The sequence below is a fragment of the Mustela nigripes genome, chromosome 6, assembly GCF_022355385.1.
Source record: "Mustela nigripes isolate SB6536 chromosome 6, MUSNIG.SB6536, whole genome shotgun sequence".
Taxonomy (NCBI): Eukaryota; Metazoa; Chordata; class Mammalia; order Carnivora; family Mustelidae; genus Mustela; species Mustela nigripes.
In genome coordinates, this window is record NC_081562.1 from 24,350,366 (window position 1) to 24,370,209 (window position 19,844).

Genomic DNA, 19,844 nt, shown 5'->3' on the forward strand with positions numbered 1-19,844 from the left:
CATTAAAAAAAACCAGTGTGTTCAGGACCTCCAGTTTACCTACCAATGAAGGTCCCAAAGCTCTTAAGAGACAGTAAGTCTTCTAGATTACAAAACCTACCTTTCTCTTATTCATGGCCATAAATACACATCCACTCCATTTTAATCCTTTGAGCAATACATGAAGTTTTATTTTAGTCTAAAATGTGTACCCAGGTCTGGATGTGAGATGTTTGCACATCTGTTTCAAAGGGATACAGGACGTACTCAGAATATAGTAGTCTTCTGTTTCCCATGTTTAATCTTTTGGAATATCTTTTATAACATATGCAAGTAACTATTGTGAAATGACTTCATTCACTTTTCTCCCCACCCCGACCCCTCTTCTCCCTGAAGATCCTGTGGCTGTAACGAAAAAATTATTTGGTTGCTCTTTTAAGGAATGTTCCTATTAATGCTCACCTTGGGTAATCTCCAATACAGTGTGAGTTTTTGGAGCCTCTTTCCACAAGCTCCTGGAATCAAGGTGGGCTGGGCCTAAGGGCTAGACACTAAAGAAAGAAGCCAGAGCAAAATGCATGCTTCCTCTTCCTTCACCAAAAAAATACTTTAGCAAATGGGCTCTTTTGAATGGCAAACAGGGAGTTCCTGATCCCACCAGCTGCAGGGAAAGAGAAGCCCTAGGATCTGAGGCAAAGGTCATTGATGTTCAAGGGGAAAGACCATCTAACCAGGATCTTGTTTTCATCCTCAACTCAGTTCTTCTTCCACATAATACAGTCTCCTACAAAGCCTGCACATTCAAGTTAAACCTGGTGAGCTGGCATTGCCCAGACATCCCCCATCTTTGTGCCCTGGTTCATGGCCCTCTGCCTGGACCACGTCCTCAGACCTCTTCCTCTTTTCTATCCCTGCCTCCCTCTGCCCATGAACACTCCACCTCCTCAAAGGAGACTTTTCTGCTTTTCCCTCCATCAAGTGACAATTCTCTTTTTCCTGAATCTTTGTAACACTTTATAACCCCTTTTTCCCTTAACAATTTCTGTGTCATATTATGGTAATTTGCATATTCTTTTTATACTTTTTTCTGTAGCCTTTAAGGTAGCATGCTTATCTTTATTCCTCCTATAGTACACGTTTTCTAAATACTTGATGAGCTGAAGCGATCTGTAGCTCTAGGTATGTGACTGTTGGACATACCTGTTATGACCTGTTGGACATGTCCACTGGAATGCCCATGTTCAAACTGAACACCTCACATTCTTTCCAAGTCTAGTGTTTCTTAGGACTCCTCCATTTCTATCAACAATACCAGCCATTTATCCACTCAAAAATACAGAGTGCATGATAATGTATCAGGTGCCAGAGATACAATGATAAAACAAGACATGATCCATGGACTTACAGCCCTGTCTACAATCCAGCATCCTCGTCACTGAGATGCAAAATGACCTCCCACTTGCTACAACATCTGGGGACGACCTGTGGATCCTTCTTTGAACTGACTCTGATTTTTGCCCCCCATTTCCATTCCTGCTGCGTTCAAGGTCCTATATGCTTAGAGATGGCATTCAGTAAATGCCTCCTAAACCAGCTGCTGTACCTTTGGTCCCTCTTTCTATCTATTCTGAGCACCGCCACCAAATCAGTCACCCTAAGATGCTATTTGAAATTCTTCCAGTTTCAGGGGAAAAAAATTCCTTAGCCACAATTCTAGGTTCCCCCATAACCTAGTTTCATAGTCTTCTTAACTTCTCTAGATGAACCTTTCTACATGGCTTGATGTGTCCTGAACACTAAAGAATTCCAACCCACCAGTTCTTCAGCACTCATTCCAGAACTTCCCTGACTACGTAACCTACATTTCCCCGCACTAGACACGTTCCATGGGTGATCTCATCCATTTCCATGATTTTAAGCACCCTTTACATGTTGGTGACTCCCTAACTTATCTCCAGGCCCAAACTCCTCAGCTCCAGCTGCATGTATGTAGCTGGATGTTTGCTCCTTTATGTCCTATAGACTTCTCAGCCCAAAATGAACTTGTAACCAACCTTTCACCATGAGCTGATTCTTCCTCGCATGCTCCTCATAGTTAATTCCTGGCTCTCCCCTACAACCTTCACACCTGATTAGTCACCAAATCCTATGGACAATTCCTTATGCCTCTCTCAGATCTGTCTCCTGTGGCCCCATCCCAGGGTCACAGCCTTAGATCTAGATCCTCCTTGTCTTTCATCTGGAATATTATCATAGTATCCTAACTGGGTCCAGCCTCACCCCCACCCTAATCTACATCATCAGGATGACTTCTAAAACACAACTCTATGTTACTCATGCCCCATTTCCCACTGCGTCCTTCACCTTTGGAATTTATCCCTCCATGTCTTATTAAACTACTGTACTGCCCCTACATAGTAAGCTAGTTCACATCTTTATGGCTTGCTGCTCCTCTGCCTACAATATCCTCCTCACCTTACGTGCCAGATGACTGCTACTGATCCTTCAACACCCTGCCCAAGTGTGAACATGTCTCCCATGAAACTCTGTCAATATTCTTCCCCATCCTCAGCAGCATTAATACTTTCTTCCTTAGTATTTCTTTTGTACTGATTTGGGACATTATATTAAACCATTTAAGGCAAGTTATGAGCTATTTACATCTAACTGACGTTCATATCCCCAGCTCCAAGCACAACAGCTACACATGATAGGTGCTCAATTCCTATATGCTGAATTGAACTAAACGATCTTTCCCTCTTCTGTTCCTAATGGTGCTTTTCTGCACTGTGTATCTGACTCTTGCCACGTGCTGTTGTCTATCTGTATGCCTTGTCTTGGCTAGGTTAGAAGGTCTTAAAAATAGGCATACTTCTGGTATCCTTTCAGTGATCTGCAAATAATGTAAATATTTGCTGAAAGACTCTTAAAAGGAATTATTGTATCTCGCGAGTTAAAACCCCAGCAAGCTGGTAATTTCCTATCAAAACAAGTCTAAAAGTTCCTCAGCCAGTTTTCAGAGACATCTGTCATTTCACATCACCCTAAGTTCTATTGCCCCATATTCTTCACCTATTGGACAGCAAGCTATAAGCTCAGGAGAGCAGGAACTGTCTGTCTTGCTCGCCTCTGTACACCCCAATCACTAGCAAATGGTAGGTGTTTACCAGTTATCTCCCAACAAGAACTATTTGCAGATTATTTGATTTGATAATTTGAGGTACCAAGACTTTGGTAAGTCTTTTGGGCTTTAGAAAATAAAGGAGAGGAAATCAGGGTGTCCATTTAACATTTTGTTGTACCAACAAACATCACAAATCTTAGTCTCTCATGGACGCCAACAGAATCCATGACAGTGCCATTCTGGGGTTAAAAACAGATCCTCAACCAAAAAGGTGACTACTTCTGGAGACTCCCGGAGTTGCCCAAATTCAATAAAAACATCAATTTTGAAGACTTTAAAAGAGAAGTTCAATCACACATAAGTCTGCATAGCACTGACTCTGCTGATCTTAATGAAAGGGGGACCCGAACTCCCTAAGAGTCTAAAGTAGGTGTCGTCAGTGGTAGGAGGGGAAAAAGGAGTAGGAGCAGAGCTGGAGAGCAGGCAGTGGGACCATGATGGCAACAGATAGAGATGAGAAGCTCCAAGGTGGAAAGTGGGAGGGTTCTACCACAGTTCCTTTATCTTGGGCATTCAGAGCCCAGGGTAGGAAGAAACTTCAGCTGGAATGTCAGTCACGCAGAACTCTACCAGCAACATCATTCACCGCAAAGAGCTTCTAAAAGGACAACCTCTCCTATAGGGTCAGTATAGAGAAAGCTGGACGCTAAGCTGGAGAAGTGTTGTAGAGAGTGGGATGAAGGGAAAAAACAAACTTTCATCCTCTTGTGATAATGGCCTAGGAGACCATAAGATGAGAGCCTATTCCAGAGCAGAGCTCCTCAGGGAACACATCCATTTTACTCCAAATTCCCACCTGATGATTTTGGCCCAAAGCTGTTACATCTACCAGTAAATGAAAGGAGGCTCTCGCATTGCGGTCCTCTGCCAGCGGTCTCTACTCAATTAGTGCCATTCAAGGCTGCCGCTAATCAAACAGCCTGGGGCATGCATGCTCAGACTCTGACGGTGAGTTCATGCCCCAGTGCCCGCATATATCCAAGTTCAGCATCTTAAACATCACACATGAGATTAACAGAGGCCTTGGCATGAATGAAGGGAAAAGCAATGCGCCAACCACTAATTCTGAACTAACTACATTGCTAAGAGATGAGGAGGGAGACAATGAACAGAAGAGGCAAATGGAAGGAAGAGGGACAGAGGACACCAAGGTGCAGAAGATACAGAGAACTGGAAGTTCTAACTGGCACTCTTTAGGCTTCCATGGTGCCTGGCTAGGAATCATGAGGGTTTCGCATCCTGGCCCCTCCCTCATCTCAATATCTATAGCTCATGCCATAAGAGAGAACATCCTTGCTTTTCTACCAACAGTCCAATATGACCTCTGGCTGAGCTCCAGCTACATCGCTTCTCGGTACACAGCTGGCTTTTGTATTCTCTGCCCTCAGTTCCTCGTAGTCCGTGCTTGACGGGAGTCTGAATGATCATCATGTCTGTCTATATTTGTAATCTTGGATCCTTAAAAAATCAAGAGTAATCTCAGCTGCACTGTACAGATCCCAGCAAATGCACTACAAGTATTTTCGATGGGAATGGAGATTATGGTTTTGGGTGAGTGGCAGAACGACGAACATTTTCTCATGTACACCATAGATGATATTTCAAATCTAACTTTGGGCCTATGCAAGGTAGGTGGTTTAATATGATCCTCGAAGGGAAAAGTAACCACATGACCCCAGTTCACACCAAGACCCTCTTAATCCTACCCTTCCTTCTGCCATATTTCTATCTGAAAATAACGGGGAATTGTTCTCAGGATAAGATAAAATATAAACAAACAGTTCTTGAGATAAACTATATCCCTGGGAACTTCATTTTCAGGGTATCAAGTTATTAGAGCACACCTTTCATTTCTTCTAAAGCCAACTGTTAAGAAAAGTTGACAGGACAGTCCCGCCGGTAACAAAATGTTTACATGCAAACAGTGTCACGTTGCACACAGCACACTCCACCGAGGAAAGTAATTTCTGCAGTCGAAAATACTAAGGTAGGAGGGAAACCAATGAACTGTGAGAATGAGACACCACTGCTGCCTGTGGGAGAAAAGCCCCAAGTCTCCTTCAGGAGAGGAAACCCCCAGAATTGACCTGGAAGTAAAGGGAAGGCTTTCACTTGTGCCCTCTGCGGGGATTGCAGGGAAATGGGCTCACTCTTTAGGATGAGACGGGCTGCTGGAGGTGACCTTGCTTCAGACTGTCCCCTGAGGAGGAACCCTGGCTCAAGGCTTAGTTTTTTGTTTTTTGGGTTTTGTCGAGATTTTATTTATTTTCAGAGAGATCACAAGTAGGCAGAGAGGCAGGCGGGGGGTGGGGTGGGGTGGGGAGCAGGCTCCCTGCTGAGCAGAGAGCCAGATTCGAGGCTCAATCCCAGGACCCTGAGATCATGACCTGAGCTGAAGGCAGAGACTTAACCCACTGAGCCACCCAGGCGCCCTCAAGGCTTAGTTGACGAATCACTCAAACCAGGTCCTGGGGGAGCGAAATCCCTGAGAATCCAAATCCTACATTGATTTCTAGGCCCACCTTAAAGAGCTGGAGGATTGTCAAGCCCAGACAGGTGTAACTGTTCTGTCCGATCTCCGAGAAACCATTTGGGTGAATGAATATCCCACCCGAGTCCTGCCCTTTCTCTGCTCTCTCCCTCCCTGTGGCCACCCTTGGCTGCACTGGGTACAGAGCTGACACTGCTAGAAGGTGAGGGAATTCAAGTCCTGAGATGACACCGTCTCCCAAAGCCAACCCTTAACTCCTCTCACTCCACTTAGCACGACCTTGTAGCCACCCCGGCCCCTCGGCTTGATCCAAAAGCACTCTCAGCCAGACACCTTACATCTACTATCCTGTCATGGCACCAGACCCCTGCCCTTGCCCTCTCTCTCCTCAGGAAGCCCTGGTCCCCTTTCTTAGACTCCCTGGTACCAGCTCACAAGCAAGGTCCTACCCTTGCAGCTTGGCTGAGGACCATTCACTCTCATCTGCCCAAGGCGCAAGTCCTCTCTTAAAGCATCTAGCTTTCCAATGCTTTCCCCTCTCCTGTTTTAGGCTGTTCTAGAAGTTCCTGTCTCCCAGTCCTGAGTTGAGTATCCCCTTGTTCACATCCACATTCTATCCCGGCCTCACGTCAAGGTACGCTCCTCCCCTCGGCCCAACCATAACCTTCCTCAGTCCCACTGGGCAGAGCAACCCTAAATTCACTGTGTCCAGATCCAAAACTCCAGGGCCAGCCTGAGCAGCTTTCCTGAGACAACAGGACTGGCCATCTGTTCAGAAATGGTGATGCAGGCTCACAGAGAAAGCAGATATGGAAATCTGAATTGGCCTTGGTCTGGCTTGAGATCTTTCTAAACCTTACAGCTGTGAACACAAAGGAGGCCAGGGGAGGAGATACTCAGGTCACGCCTACCACCTCCCCAACCCCCGCCAACTTCTCAAGTTACTTCTCTGAGTTACTCACTCAGCAGCCCCTAGTCCCTGGACAGTTTTGTTTGATCAGAAAATGCCTGATCAATAGCACATATGCTCATTCTGACCAGTAACTGAGCCCTCCCCCTCCATGGTGGCAGCTCAGCAGCACTAGCTCACAAGCTGGGGCGGACACAAAATCCTTGGGACACAATCAGTTTGGGAGAAGCCATGGAGAGGAGAGTGGCCAAGAGCTGCTCTCAGTTGTTTGGCAGACTCCACAGATGGTTACGCTCAGGGACAACTGGAGGTTTTCCCAGTGGGCACGCCAAGAACATTTTATTTAAGAGCATGGATTCTGGAGCAAGAGAACCAGGTTCAAATTTGCTCCTCCCACCTGCTAGCTGTGAGACCTTGGATGAGCTACTTTACCTCAGTGCCTCATTTACCTCAGGTGGAAAAATGGGACAGAAGAGCATCTACTTTATGGGCCAGCCACGAAGAATGACTGGAGTGGTGCGTGCGAAGTGTCTGGAACAGTGACCAGCAAACGTGAGCCCCTGTGACACTGCTGCCCCTTCTGATGGCTACGGCAGGGTTGGCGATGGCAACGAGATCAGGGGCAGGTGAGGGAGCGCCCACTGGCCTCACGGTCCCGGAAGGATACCTGCCAGCTATAGCTCTCTCGGACCATGGCGGTTATCCCATCCCGTCCTCCCAATAATCCATTTCACAGATGTGGAAACAGCAGAGAGCAAGCGCCCACTGTCTCAGGGCTCCCCAGCAGTGTAGCCAGGAACCAAATCTGGTCTGTGACACCAAAGCCAATGTGCTTCACCTCTGCCACCCAAGTGTGTCCAATTTTCCAGAGGAAGCAGAAATAGACTTGACCAACCCCCCAGCTCTGCCTTTGCCCTGCGAACGCCAGCTGGACAAGAAAAAGCATGTGCATATGATATTTAAAGGAAAAGGCTGCCTTCTCGTAGAGGAGTTAATGATGGGTTTTCTCAGAATAGCATTTCTTTTGCTGAAGATTCTTCCTCACTGCTTGGTGTGGCCCTGACGTGTGGGACAATGCAGATCCTCCCAGACGAACCCAATGGCAGCGTCACTTAACATCTATCTTCTCAGTTACAGAAAGCAAATGGCTACTTATCAGATGCCCCCCCAGAGAGGACCCATTATAGAAATTTCATGAAGCTCAGGGGCACCTGGATAGATCAGTCGGCTAAGTGTCCGACTCTTGACTTCGGCTCAAGTCGTGATCTCAGGGTTGTGAGATCGAGCCCCATGTCAGGCTCCGCGCTGGGCGTGGAGCCTGGTTAAGATTCTCTCTCTCTGCTCCTCCACCCTCCTTTCTCTCCCTTAAAAAACAAAACAAAACAAAAAAAGATCTCTTAAAGCCCAAATGCCTTCTGAAATGTCACTTGGTCTGCTCGACTTTCCCTAGGAAGATATTTGGATCTGCTTGGAAGCCCCGAGTGATGTTCCATAATTGGATCACCTTCAGCCACTGAAAGCAAGAAACCAGGGAAGCATCCCACCGTAACCAATATCCCAAACCTCTTCTCTTGTGGACACCTTGGTCTGGGGATAAAGAAGAAACTGTCCTTTACACTCCCACCGTGACTCTGGTCTGTGGGCCCCTAAGATGATCTTTGAAAGGGCCGAAGGAAGCTGCCTTGGTTGCTTTCTTCCTTTCCACTCTGTCACCGAGTCTGATGCAGCCCCAGCACGGGGACGGGCTCTTACCTGTGCGGTGAAGAAGGCTGGGGTGAGGGATCCCGAGGGGAGAGCTGGGCTGTTGAGGGCGATGGAGCCGATGTCGGTGCCGGAGAGCACCAGCGGGGGCGCGGAGATTTCCAAGCCTTTGGGTTTTTTGGCCTTTGGGGGAAGAGATGGAGACCTGGTCTTGGAGCCCGATGACAGGTTCAAGGGCTCTAGGGAATCGGAGTCATGGCAGGCGGCCTCCAGGAAGAGGCTTCTGTGTTCAGAAGGGAGGGGCGAGCTGGGGGACAGGGACGGGGACCGAGACGAGGAGGGTGAAGCGGACGAAATGCTGGCGGCATTTGGCAACATTAAAGAGGAGACCTTGGCTGAGGCCGACGAGGCCAGGAAGGCCTCCGACGTGGAGGGCAGGGGCACCATGGGCCTGCTGGCGTGCTTGTCGCTTTTATTGGTCACAAACCTGATGACAGTCCTGACTTCTTCCACGGGAGGGCTGTCTTCCGGCTGCTCCTCCAGCTTCTCTGTCTTGATGGCCTTGAAGGATTCTGGTGGGTTCTGCAGGGAATTAATGGTGAAGGACGAGTACAGGCCTGAGTGGATGTATTCGTTGCGGCTGGCGCTTTTGAGGGCCGACAAGCCGTGTCTGTGGGCCTCTCGGCCCTCGGCGGGGGCCTTGCACTCGCTGTCCTGCAGCAAAAGGCTCTCCCGGCTGATCTCCACCGCGTGAGGGTCCATTTTCAGTATCTCCGGGAAAGACACAAACTTGTACACAAACTTCTGCCCAATCACCTTTTTGATGATGTTCTGTGAACACAAGAAGAGACAGTGAAAAGATCAGTGCACCCAGAGAAAAATGAGGAAGATGTTCGTTGGCAGGGGGAGTTTGGCTGGCAGCAGCACGAAACGTGCCTCCTGATGGACACGTCTTGGCTACGGTGCTGCAGAAAGGGGACTCGGGCTGGAGACAGCAGAATTCGATCTGCTTTCCAGTTCTGTGGTTACGAACGGTGTGAGCTCTGGCACAGTGATGGCCGTTTTTAGTTTCCTCATCTGTGAAGTAAGAGTTATTCTACCTAATAACGCCCAGGCCGGCCCCATTTGCTAAGGACTTACTATGTGGCCAGCAATGTCCATGTACCATCTCATAAGCATCTGTACGGAAGGTGTTATTACCCAAAAACTAAATGACTGGACTCCCATTTTAAAACTTAAGAAGATAAGCTTACAGCGCTTAAATAACCCACATGAGCCACATGGTAGGTAAGTGGTCAAAGCAGCGTTTCCTTCGCCATAACGCAGCATTGTCTTACCTACCTCTGGGACTTGTGAGAATTCAATGAAATAATAATAGGAAGGCCTTCTGTAAGCTGGAACACATTATAGAAATGTAAGTTATTATCACCAGCCACCACAATGTTTTCTTAAGTCATGTAGCCATTTTTTTTCTTTTCAATTTTCTGCCAAGAAAGCCACTGGAGGAAAAAACAAATTGTCTACTTTGGTATTTACATCACTCCTACAGTATTTTAAGTCACTAGTATCTACTTCTGGCTCTTCAGTTTATGGCTCCAAGTCCTCAAACATTAGGATGTAAATGAAAACCAATAATCACGCGAGAAATGTTCACACCCCTTTGGGAGAACAGACTTCATCGGAAAGACTCTCTACTGTTCTTGCAGTTTATTACATGGGAACATCAGCAAATATCTATCAAAGGTTTGTGGGGTGCAAGGTGTTCCACGGAGACCAAGATGGTCTCCCTCGAGCACAAAGAGCTAGCAGCGCCATCCTGTGGGGAAAAGATCCAGAAAGGTTTCCTTGCAAACTGCTCCTCCTAAAACTTGGGTATTAAGTGAGAGTGTAAAAAAAAAAAAAAATCATTTGGGGAAGAACTACTTTAGAAGCAGTAACTCCTATTGAGCACCTACTATATACCGGATTTGTGCGCAAGCTCTCTGATCCGTTCTCATACCTCATCCTTCTGGAGGGTGGAAGGTGTCCTCTTAAGACACAAGCTCAGAAATGGGCAGTCATCCATCCAAAAACCACCACGATCTTCTCATTCTGGAGCCTGAGCTTTTTCACATTTCCACAAAAATTTCGGTGGGGAGAGTCCAGGAACCCCTTAGTAGAGGTGAAATTTTCAAAATGGAGATGGCGTGGACAGGTAACACTTTATTATTTTTAGGTGGTCCCAAGTCTAGTGAACATGACCACCACACAGAGTGTAATTTTTTTTTCCTCGTGATGAGTACTTTTAGGATCTCCTCTCTCAGCAACTTTCAAATATGCCATAGAGACAAAATTTAATTAAATTTGATGTTCCTTTTGTGATCATCGTTTGGTATATAAACATAAGTATATTACGTTTTTGCCTTCCCTCTTGTTACATTAAAGCATGATGTTTTGCAGTTTTCTTCCTTAAACAGATCATCAAATCCCAGGAGTGAATTTATCCAGCCATCCAGAGGGGAGGGCACATTTACTATGCCACTGGGATTTCTGAGCAGGAATCCCTCAGGGCAGGCAGCGAAGGGAGGGACACACATTGTCCCCATTCAGCACCGGAAATCCCAGTAACGCAAATCTTGGCGAACCTCCGCTCAGCACCAGCCCACAGGAGGCTCCCATCCCCTGAGCATGTTAGATTCTTAGATTCAAGGCATAACAGTTCCAGTGCCTGGCAGCCTGGTGCTGGAGACTGCAGATTTAACCACCTGAAGGCCATTTATCCCATCTGACCTCAACTGCACACACAACTAGCAAAGCTCAACACTATTTACATACCTTCCAAGAAATTCGGGAAACTTTTAAGTTCCACCTGGGCCTTGCTGGTGGCGTCTCAGTGGGCTCCCCACCAGGCATGGGTACACAACATGCCTAAGTGAAGTCCACTCCCAGCAGGATAGGGTTAAATAAGTGTGTCACCCGTGCCACCTGACCCAGACTGGGTTCTCAGTAAGAAGAAAAGACACTTGCCTGGAGTGTTCTGCTGCTACGATTCTAAGATATTTCTGGTTTTCGTTAATATTTTTCTCCATAGGTGAAAACTTTATGTTGTCCTCAGCCAGTTCCAACATCCATCTAAACTGACTGAGTCATTAAAGCCCAAATAATTACACAGAAAAAAGAGAAACTGTATGGTCTGAATCATTTCTTCAGGCATATTCTCGTAAAAAAAAAATTTTTTTTAAACCTTTAATTTTTACCTTTAATTTTATTACAGGTATTCAGAACATAACATCTGAGCAGGGATTATATGCATAAGCAAACCACGGAGTCATTTGGGGCTCTGATTAAAAATAACAAAAAGGCCTCTCTTCCTGAAAATGGTTGGGAACTGAAAGGTAGTCTCAAAGAGCAGGGCTTTGATGTATTAAAAAGAACAAAGAAGGAGCATCTTGGGGAGGGGAGGGACTCAGTTGATTTCAGCTCTTGAAATCAAGGTCATGATCTTAGAGTCCTGGGACTGAGCCCTGCAGTGGACTCCTTCTCCCTCTACCTCTGCTCCTCCCCACCCCCACCCCCTTTCTCTCTCTCTCTCTCTCAAATAAATAAAATATTAAAAAAAAAAATTGGGAACAACTTACATGACTGTCGACTGACGAATGGATAAACAAAATGCATAATCAGATTATAGAACATTATCCAGCCATAAAAAGGAAATTAGTACAGACACATGCACCATGAATGCATTATGTGAAAGAAAGGCCGCATATGTAATGATTCTATTTCTATCAAACGTCTAGAATAGACAAACCTAAAGAGACAAGAGTCATTTCCTAAGATTTGGGGGTGACATGGAAAAATTGAGGGGTCACACTAAAAAGTATGGGTTTGGGAAGGATAGTGAAAATGTCCTAAGGTTTACTGTGGTTTTGGATGTACAACTCTGTAGATATACTCAAAGCCACTGAACTGTATGCTTTCAATGGATCCACTGGATGGTATGTGAATCATATATCACGGAAGCGGTTTCTTTTTTTTTTTTTTTTTTTAAGATCATGAAGAATCTTTTTTCCCCCAGCTTTACTGAGATGGAACTGACATACAACATTGAGAAGTTTAAGATGTACAATATGAAGATCTGATGCATGTATATCATTGCAAAATGCTTACCACAATTAGGTGAGTTAACACATCCACCACTCATGTAATTACCATTTTCTTGTGGTGGTGATAGCATTTAACTCTCCTCTCTTGGCAACTTATAAGTAGGTAATACAGTATTGTTAACTGCAGTCACCATCCATACCTTACATCTCCATAACTTACTCATTTTGTGACTGGAAGTTTGTACCTTTGACCAACAACTACTCATTTCCCCACCCTTCAGCCGCCCAGTGACCACTGCCGGTAACCACTCTACTCTCTGATTCTAGATCTGCTTTTTTAGATGCCACGCATAAGTGAGATAATTCAGTATTTGTCTTTCTCTTATTCCATTTAGCATAATGCTCTCGCAGTCCATCCAAACATTTACCTTTAAATGGAAGATGGTGGGAATCTTCTATGGCTGGATGGTGATGGCGATAACCCTACTCTGAAGATAAAAAAGGAGCCTCCGCAAAGGACACTGAATTCAGCCATCGCAAGAGGGGCCCCGTGGCAGCTGCTGTTTCTGGGGTGGGGGGAGCTACCAGGACACCACCAGAGCTTTTGAGGAAAAGGTTACACTGGCGGGGATGGAGCTGACCAGAAGGAGGAAGAAACCTTTGGAAAGAATCAGCATGAGCCTTGCTGGTCTATTCCAGCAGGAAAGATGGAGTAGATCTGGCTACCGGACAGTCTGAGCATGAAGGGGTGTGGAGTGTACAGGAAGGAGGTCAGGTCACTGTAGCCCCGCTGTTTGAGAGCCCAACCCTGCACTGGGGAAATCTGCTCACAGGAGGGGAGCCAGGAAGGAAAGCCCCCCACCAGGATGTCCACAGCCTGAGCCCTAGGTAGTAGGTAGACTGAGAGGAGGCATATGCATGGCAGCCAAAATGACAGCCCCTTACCTTCCACAGGCAGACCCTGGGAGCTTGGGGTGGCATGCACGTTTGAAGAGATCTCTATGGTCTCTGAAGAGTTTGTCCCGCAAGAAAAAGTAAAACCTGTTTAATCTTATTTGACTTTATGACAATGCTTTCAATAAGCAAATGTTAAATGTGTTGAGACTTGACTTGTGTACCAGTGTTGTAATTTTTCAAGTTAAAAGTGTCGCCAAAGGCCATGTCCTATATATGATTTTTCCCAGTAAATGAGGCAAAGCAATTATAAGGCCTTCCTCAAACATCTAGCCGTCTAAAATGGACAGGTGAGGGGTGCCTGGGTGGCTCAGTGGGTTAAAGCCTCTGCCTTCAGCTCAGGTCATGATCCTTGGGTCCTGGAATCGAGCCCTGCTTTGGGCTCTCTGCTCATCAGGGAACCTGCTTCCTCCTCTCCTGCCTCTCTGCCTACTTGTGATCTGTCAAATAAATAAATAATAGAAAATAAAATGGAGAGGTGAATCATCCCGCCTATACAAACAAGCTGGCTGTTAGAGGGAGGTCAGGGTATGCTGCTCTCAGGATTTCAGAGGGTCTTCAAATGGAAATCTCAAGGTTCTCAGTATGAAAAACCTGAGATCAGATGCTTATGTAAGGAAAGTGCTAGTCACCCAGTAAACCCCCCAAAACAAATGGATAAAGCAGGCCAAATTTTGCCTTTCTGACATTTCCTTGGGAATCTATAAGAACCTCCCCTTTCCCCTCCCCCAATCCCAAGAACAGTTAAGAGTACGTTAAGCACTACAGAATACTAAATAAAAAGTCCGGTCAAAACAAAACAAAACAAAACCAAAGAGAGAGAGAGAGAAGAGAAGAAATGAAAAGAAAAAAAAAAGAGTGTGCCCCACGAGGAGTCTGCTGAGAAAACTCACCGCATACAGGACTAATGGATAGTAGTAGTTGCTGAGTACCTATTACCTGTCAGGCCGGGTACAAAGAACTTGGCCACTGTTAACTCATTTAAACCTCTGAGAGTCTGGAGCTATTAGGATCCCCATCTTAGAGATGGGCAAACTGAGGCTCAACCAGTATAAATTACCTATGTTCACAAGCTAATACACAGGCAGTCTGATTCCAGAGCCCTTGGCCACAATGCAATGGGATACAAGACTCGGGCTGAGACCGCCCAGGACACAAGAGCGCTTGGGGACAGGCTCTTATTATGAAAAGTGATGTGAGTATTTACAGAAAGTCGGTTTTCTCACCCCTTCCTCCCAGACCCACAAGTATGTGTTGCCTACAGTTGCCTGGTAACCTGACAAATGCTGTCTGTGTCCAGCTGAGCAGAGCGACTTCTCCAGCATGGTTTTAGACCAACAGTTGCACACATCTACTTGCTTTTACACAGGTGGGACCAGCCTCCCTGTTCATCATTTCCCATTCAGTGTGTTTCCACAACCAGGCCGGATTCCTGACCCTACATTCGGTGTGAGGTCACGGGCAGCAAGGATGACCAACTTCGGGAGGGGAAACACAACATCCACCCCACACACCCTCCGTGGAAGTTCCAGGCAACAGCAGAAGCTGCTTCCACCACAGCCACGTCCAAGGTGGTGTCTTGAGATGGCAGGAGCCTCAAGGGCAAGCAGCCTGTTGTGGGCAGGACCAAGGCGGCCATCTTGGGCAGAGCAGCCCTTCCTGATTCACCAGCCACCTCTGGCAACGGAGGGACCAGTGAGAGTCTCCCTTAGTTATTTCCTGCTAACTGGATGGAAAACATAGAAAACAAGTCAGTTTTCTATTTTCCTCCCTTCCCTGTTGCCCTGACAGGTTCCAGGCATACTGGCAACAATAGAGGTGCCTGTAAGTGTGTTTAAATATGTAAACAGACACTCAACTCTGCCTTCTCCTAGCATTAAAGAGAAAGAAGGGGCCTGTGTAAATAATGCTATACAGTGGATAAATTAGAAATGGGTCTACTGTATTGTGATCGTGAAAAAAAATTATATGCAGAGCCAGGTAATGAAGAGATGCTCGAGGAATTCAATTTACCTTCTTAATTTTGATGTTATGAAGGATAATATTAAATTAACTGCATGTTTGTTGAGTGAATGACTCTCACTATAAAGAGAAATTGACCCAGGCGGGAAACCGGAGGCTTTACCCCATGAGAGAGAGAATTTTCTGTAGCTGATCCCCAGGCTGGTTCAAGCACCACGTGAATGTGTCCCATATGTGTAAGTATGTGCTTTCTTGTCGGCATTTTTAGACTGAAAACTCCCAGGCATATGGTAAGGGCCATAAGCAAAACCTTACAACCCCATAACTCCTGTGAGAGCTGAATAAACTTGGAGTGCACATATCCACATCCATGGCAAATACAAGCAGTCTGTGTCAGCTCTGCCCTGGTACCCCAATTTTGATCTAAGGTCATGCACGGGACTTGCCAGTGCTCAGATTTCTCACCACAGCTGTTGCTTCTCCCTGGGCTGCTCATGGCCCCAGGAGGAGCCAGACTAGTTCTGGGATCCCCATCAGCATGGCTACCATGCCCTTGCCTCCCCACCATGGGAGGGCTTCAGGAACCACAGGACGCCTCCCCTCTGATTCTGCAACTCTCCTATCTTGTTCTCAAAACGGAGAGATGTCGGCGGCTCCTGAACACAGCAGGAAAGGTGGTGTAGGACATTCTTCCCAACAGCCCAATCTCTTCCTAATCTCACAGCAGCAGGGGCTGCAGAGGAGAGGGTCCTAGATCCTTCCATAAATACCCACTTGGCTCTGTCACAAAGGCTGACGGTGGGATTATAAGGAATGGTCCTAGAGAGTCAGCTGCCTCAGTTTCCCCATCTATAAAATGGGAACTGATCTACCATCTGCCTCATGGGATTGAATGAGATAATCCATATAAAGCTTACAGCAGAACACCTGCTACAGCCACACGTGATAATCCCCAATACATAGCAGATCTCAGTATTTTTGTCCTCCCATGTAAGCAAAAACAAAACATAAAATTCACTTCCTATCCACTCCAGTGGCAAACAAATATAAAAATTAAACCTCCTAGAAGGCTGTGCATATCCCCCTCACTCTGTCCACTGTCCTGGATACCACACTGGGGCGTATGGCAGACAGATTATATCTGGTTTATATATCTCAACCAACAGGGGGAAACATGATGTTTTATTTAGTTGGGTTCAGACAAAAAATAGAAGGCTTACCGTATACCATGCCTAGCGTGGCCAGACTTCGACATGCACTGTGAAGGAAACCTCACACACACCCATTAACTCAGGGGTCGGGGGCGGTGGGGAGAGGGCCAGCCCTGGGGACAGCAGATGTGAAATGCAAGGGTCCCGCTCCAAAGGCCATGGCAGCTTTAGCAGAAAGGCAGCACGTCCAGCCAGGCAAGCGGTAAGGACACTAAGCAGACACCCCTCTGAGCTCCACTGCTCTCCGCTGCTTAGAGCAGGAAACATACTGCCCAGGCCAGAGGGAGCAGCCCAGCTCTGCAGGGTCTCCGTGGCTGCGCCTCAGGGGGAGGGCCATGTGGGCTGCTGGCCCCGAGCGCCCGTACGCAGGATCTCGGGGCAGGGGAAGAGAGATGGATTGATTCTGACGGTGTGCATCTCACCACAGTAGAGATCCTGCGTGAAAGGAACCTGTGGCCAGAAAGGGCCCGGGAAAGAAGCAAACACTGATGAGCGCTGACCACGGACCAAACTCGCACAGCCACCTGGCAAGATGGGTGCTGGGATCCCATTTTAAAGATGAAGAAGTCAAGGCTATTGATGGGAAGGGAGGTGAGACCCAATTTCCGATCCCACAACGGTGGGTTAGATTAACAGGAGGGCTTCGAGTGGAAAACCACGGAGCTGTTTTAGAGGACAAAACAGTGTTAACATTCCTCCCGTGTCTTTCAATGCACATTAGCTGCGAAAAAGCACTCAAAGATGTGTCCGTTATCTTAATGAAACAACTATATATACAGAATACAAGAAGAAAAAATAAACCTCAAAAGATGTAAGATGTAAAGTATTTCTTTTTTGCTCCTCTGCTTTTTCGCATTTAATAGCATGCATTCAATATGTATTAATTCAAAATAAGCTCCCCCAACCCACCCACCCAAGAAAGCAGCAGGCTCAGAAAAGCTTACTAGCCCAAGACCCTGTAGCTTGTTGCTGGTGGAGCTGAAGCTTAAACCAACTCGAAGGAGTGCCAAGACGGGAGTCTTTTTTATCCCACGCCACACCCTCTCCCAGAAAGCAGCTGCCGTTGGCTCAGAGGCGGCTGTTCAAGTCAGTATTCCAGAGTAATCGTGGGGTAACCGCAGCGTGCCTGGGAAACCAGCTTGGTGCCAGGGAAGCAAGGTGGGTGCTCGGGAACGGTCGTTTCCAGCTCCTCGTGAGGAAGACCCGCTGTTCCTAAAGTCTGTTTCTCTGCTGGAAACAGAAGGGCTTCTCCACTCCCAGCGGGGCGCAGGGCCACACTGCTGGAGACCCTGGGTGAGGCCCCCGGAACCTGGCGGTTCCACTTCAGCAGATGGGACATCAAAAGCCCACCCTGAAGTGGGTGACATTCAGGAGACAAGGCTGATGGGAAAACAAGAGGCAGCACAGAGGCAGCTGGCCTCCACCTCCACAGCCTGACTGTAGGAGTGCTCGGAGGGGAGCACGGACAGCACGGGGAGCGCCCGCCAGCCTCTCTGAGCCTTGATGGGCCAGACGCTAAATAGAACCAGCAGGGGTGAACCAACCTGGTCCGAATCCCAGTTTGTCTACTTCCTCTGGCTTTGGGAAAGGTACTGAATTTCTAGAAGCCTCCGTTTGCTCATCACTAAGAGCAGAACAATACTGCACAGCATCTTTTTTTCTAAAAAATCAATATTTGTCAGTGCCCCACTCATATAGGTCCTGCAAATATAACCTCTCACCTAGTACAACTCCACTTAGCAAGCAATGATCTAACTGTATAGCAACCCCACAATACCACACTGTCCTTTCACTGTAGTCGGCCTTCAAATAATCTAAGTTCCTTTTTTAAAAAAGATTTTATTTTTAAGGGTACCTGGGTGCCTCAGTCATTTAAGCGTCTGCCTTTGGCTTGGGTCATGATCCCAGGGTCCTGGGATCGAGTCCCACATCAGGCTCAGCAGGGAGCCTGCTTCTCCTTCTCCCACTCCCCCTGCTTGTGTTCCCTCTCTCGCTGTGTCTCTCTTTGTCAAATAAATAAATACATAAATAATCTTGGGGAAAAAAAAATAACAGATTCTATTTTTTTTTTTTAAGATTTTATTTATTTGTCAGAGAGAGAGCGAGCGAGAGTGAGCACAGGCAGACAGAGTGGCAGGCAGAGTCAAAGGGAGAAGCAGGCTCCCTGCGGAGCAAGGAGCCTGATGTGGGACTCGATCCCAGGGCACTGGGATCATGACCTGAGCCAAAGGCAGCTGCTTAACCAACTAAGCCAGCCAGGCGTCCCACAGATTCTACTTTTAAGTAATCTCTATACCCAATGTGGGGCTTGAACTTAAAACCCTGAGACGGAGAGTTGCATGTTCCACAAGCCGAGCCAGCCAGGCGCCCCTCAAATTGCCTAAATTCCTTTTCTGGGTACCTCATTGTATAGTTTCCTGAAGGCTTATGCCTTATGTCAGGCAATCCCTACAACACTTTGATACCCATTTTACAGATGAGGAGCCCAGGGCATCAGGCTTAGTTCACGAATGAGTAAGTAGCAGAGACGAGTCTCGAGGCCATCGGTTCCCAGCCAACACCCTGGCTTCAGCTCCTCATTTTGGGTTCCCGTCCAGACCACGAGCTGACTCACCCTTTCCGGACACAAAACCTGACTGTCCTCTCTCCAGAGTTAGAACAAGTCCTCACTGTAGGAGTCATGCTCCAAGCTCCTCCTCTATGACAAGCAAGCATTCTTTCAACAGCGTTTCAGACACTTTCATACGGAAGGCTCCTTGCTAAGCTCTGAGGAACAGAAGAGGAAGTGAATCAGGGTCCCTCCTGGAAGCGTCTGACTGTTGGGGCCATACTGAGCTCTGCCATGGACCTGTTGCGGTCAGGCTCACCGCACACCTGCCACCCTGAGGAGCAGCCCTGAGGACTCCAACCCAGCAACCCGAGCTGCCTCTCCCTGGGCCCGTCTTTCCCGTCAGCACTGAGTTGTACGGTACCCACCTCCCCGCCCCCACAAATTCATTCCCACCCAGAAGCTCAGAATTGGACTTTATTTAGAAACGGCATCTTTGCCCGTGTCACCAGAGAAGGATGTTGGGACAGAATCATCAGGGAGTTAGGGTCAACACTAAAGTCAACACCTAGTGCCCTTACGACAAGAGGAAAGGCTCCGGGAGACACCCAGGGAAGAGGCACAGAAGGAGGAGAGGGACAGACACAGAGACTAAGGCTTGAGCCACAGCCGAGGGACGGTGAGGACTGCCAGGGCCACTGGAAGCTGGCAAAGGCCAGTATGCATTCTCGCCGAGAGCCCTTGAAGGGGGCGTATGAACTGCCTAGTGGACACCTTGATTTTGGACTTCAGGCCTCCAGAACTTTGAGAGAATACATTTCT

General features: G+C 47.3%; 1 protein-coding gene across 1 annotated transcript in view; it reads right to left on the reverse strand.

Annotated features, from left to right (window-relative positions):
* Positions 1-19,844, reverse strand: part of ELK3 (ETS transcription factor ELK3) — a 68,311-nt gene that overhangs the window by 11,012 nt on the left and 37,455 nt on the right. Inside the window, exon 3 of the mRNA XM_059402314.1 lies at positions 8,317-9,096. Within this exon, the coding sequence (XP_059258297.1) occupies positions 8,317-9,096 (780 nt within the window). The remainder of the gene's footprint in view (positions 1-8,316; positions 9,097-19,844) is intronic.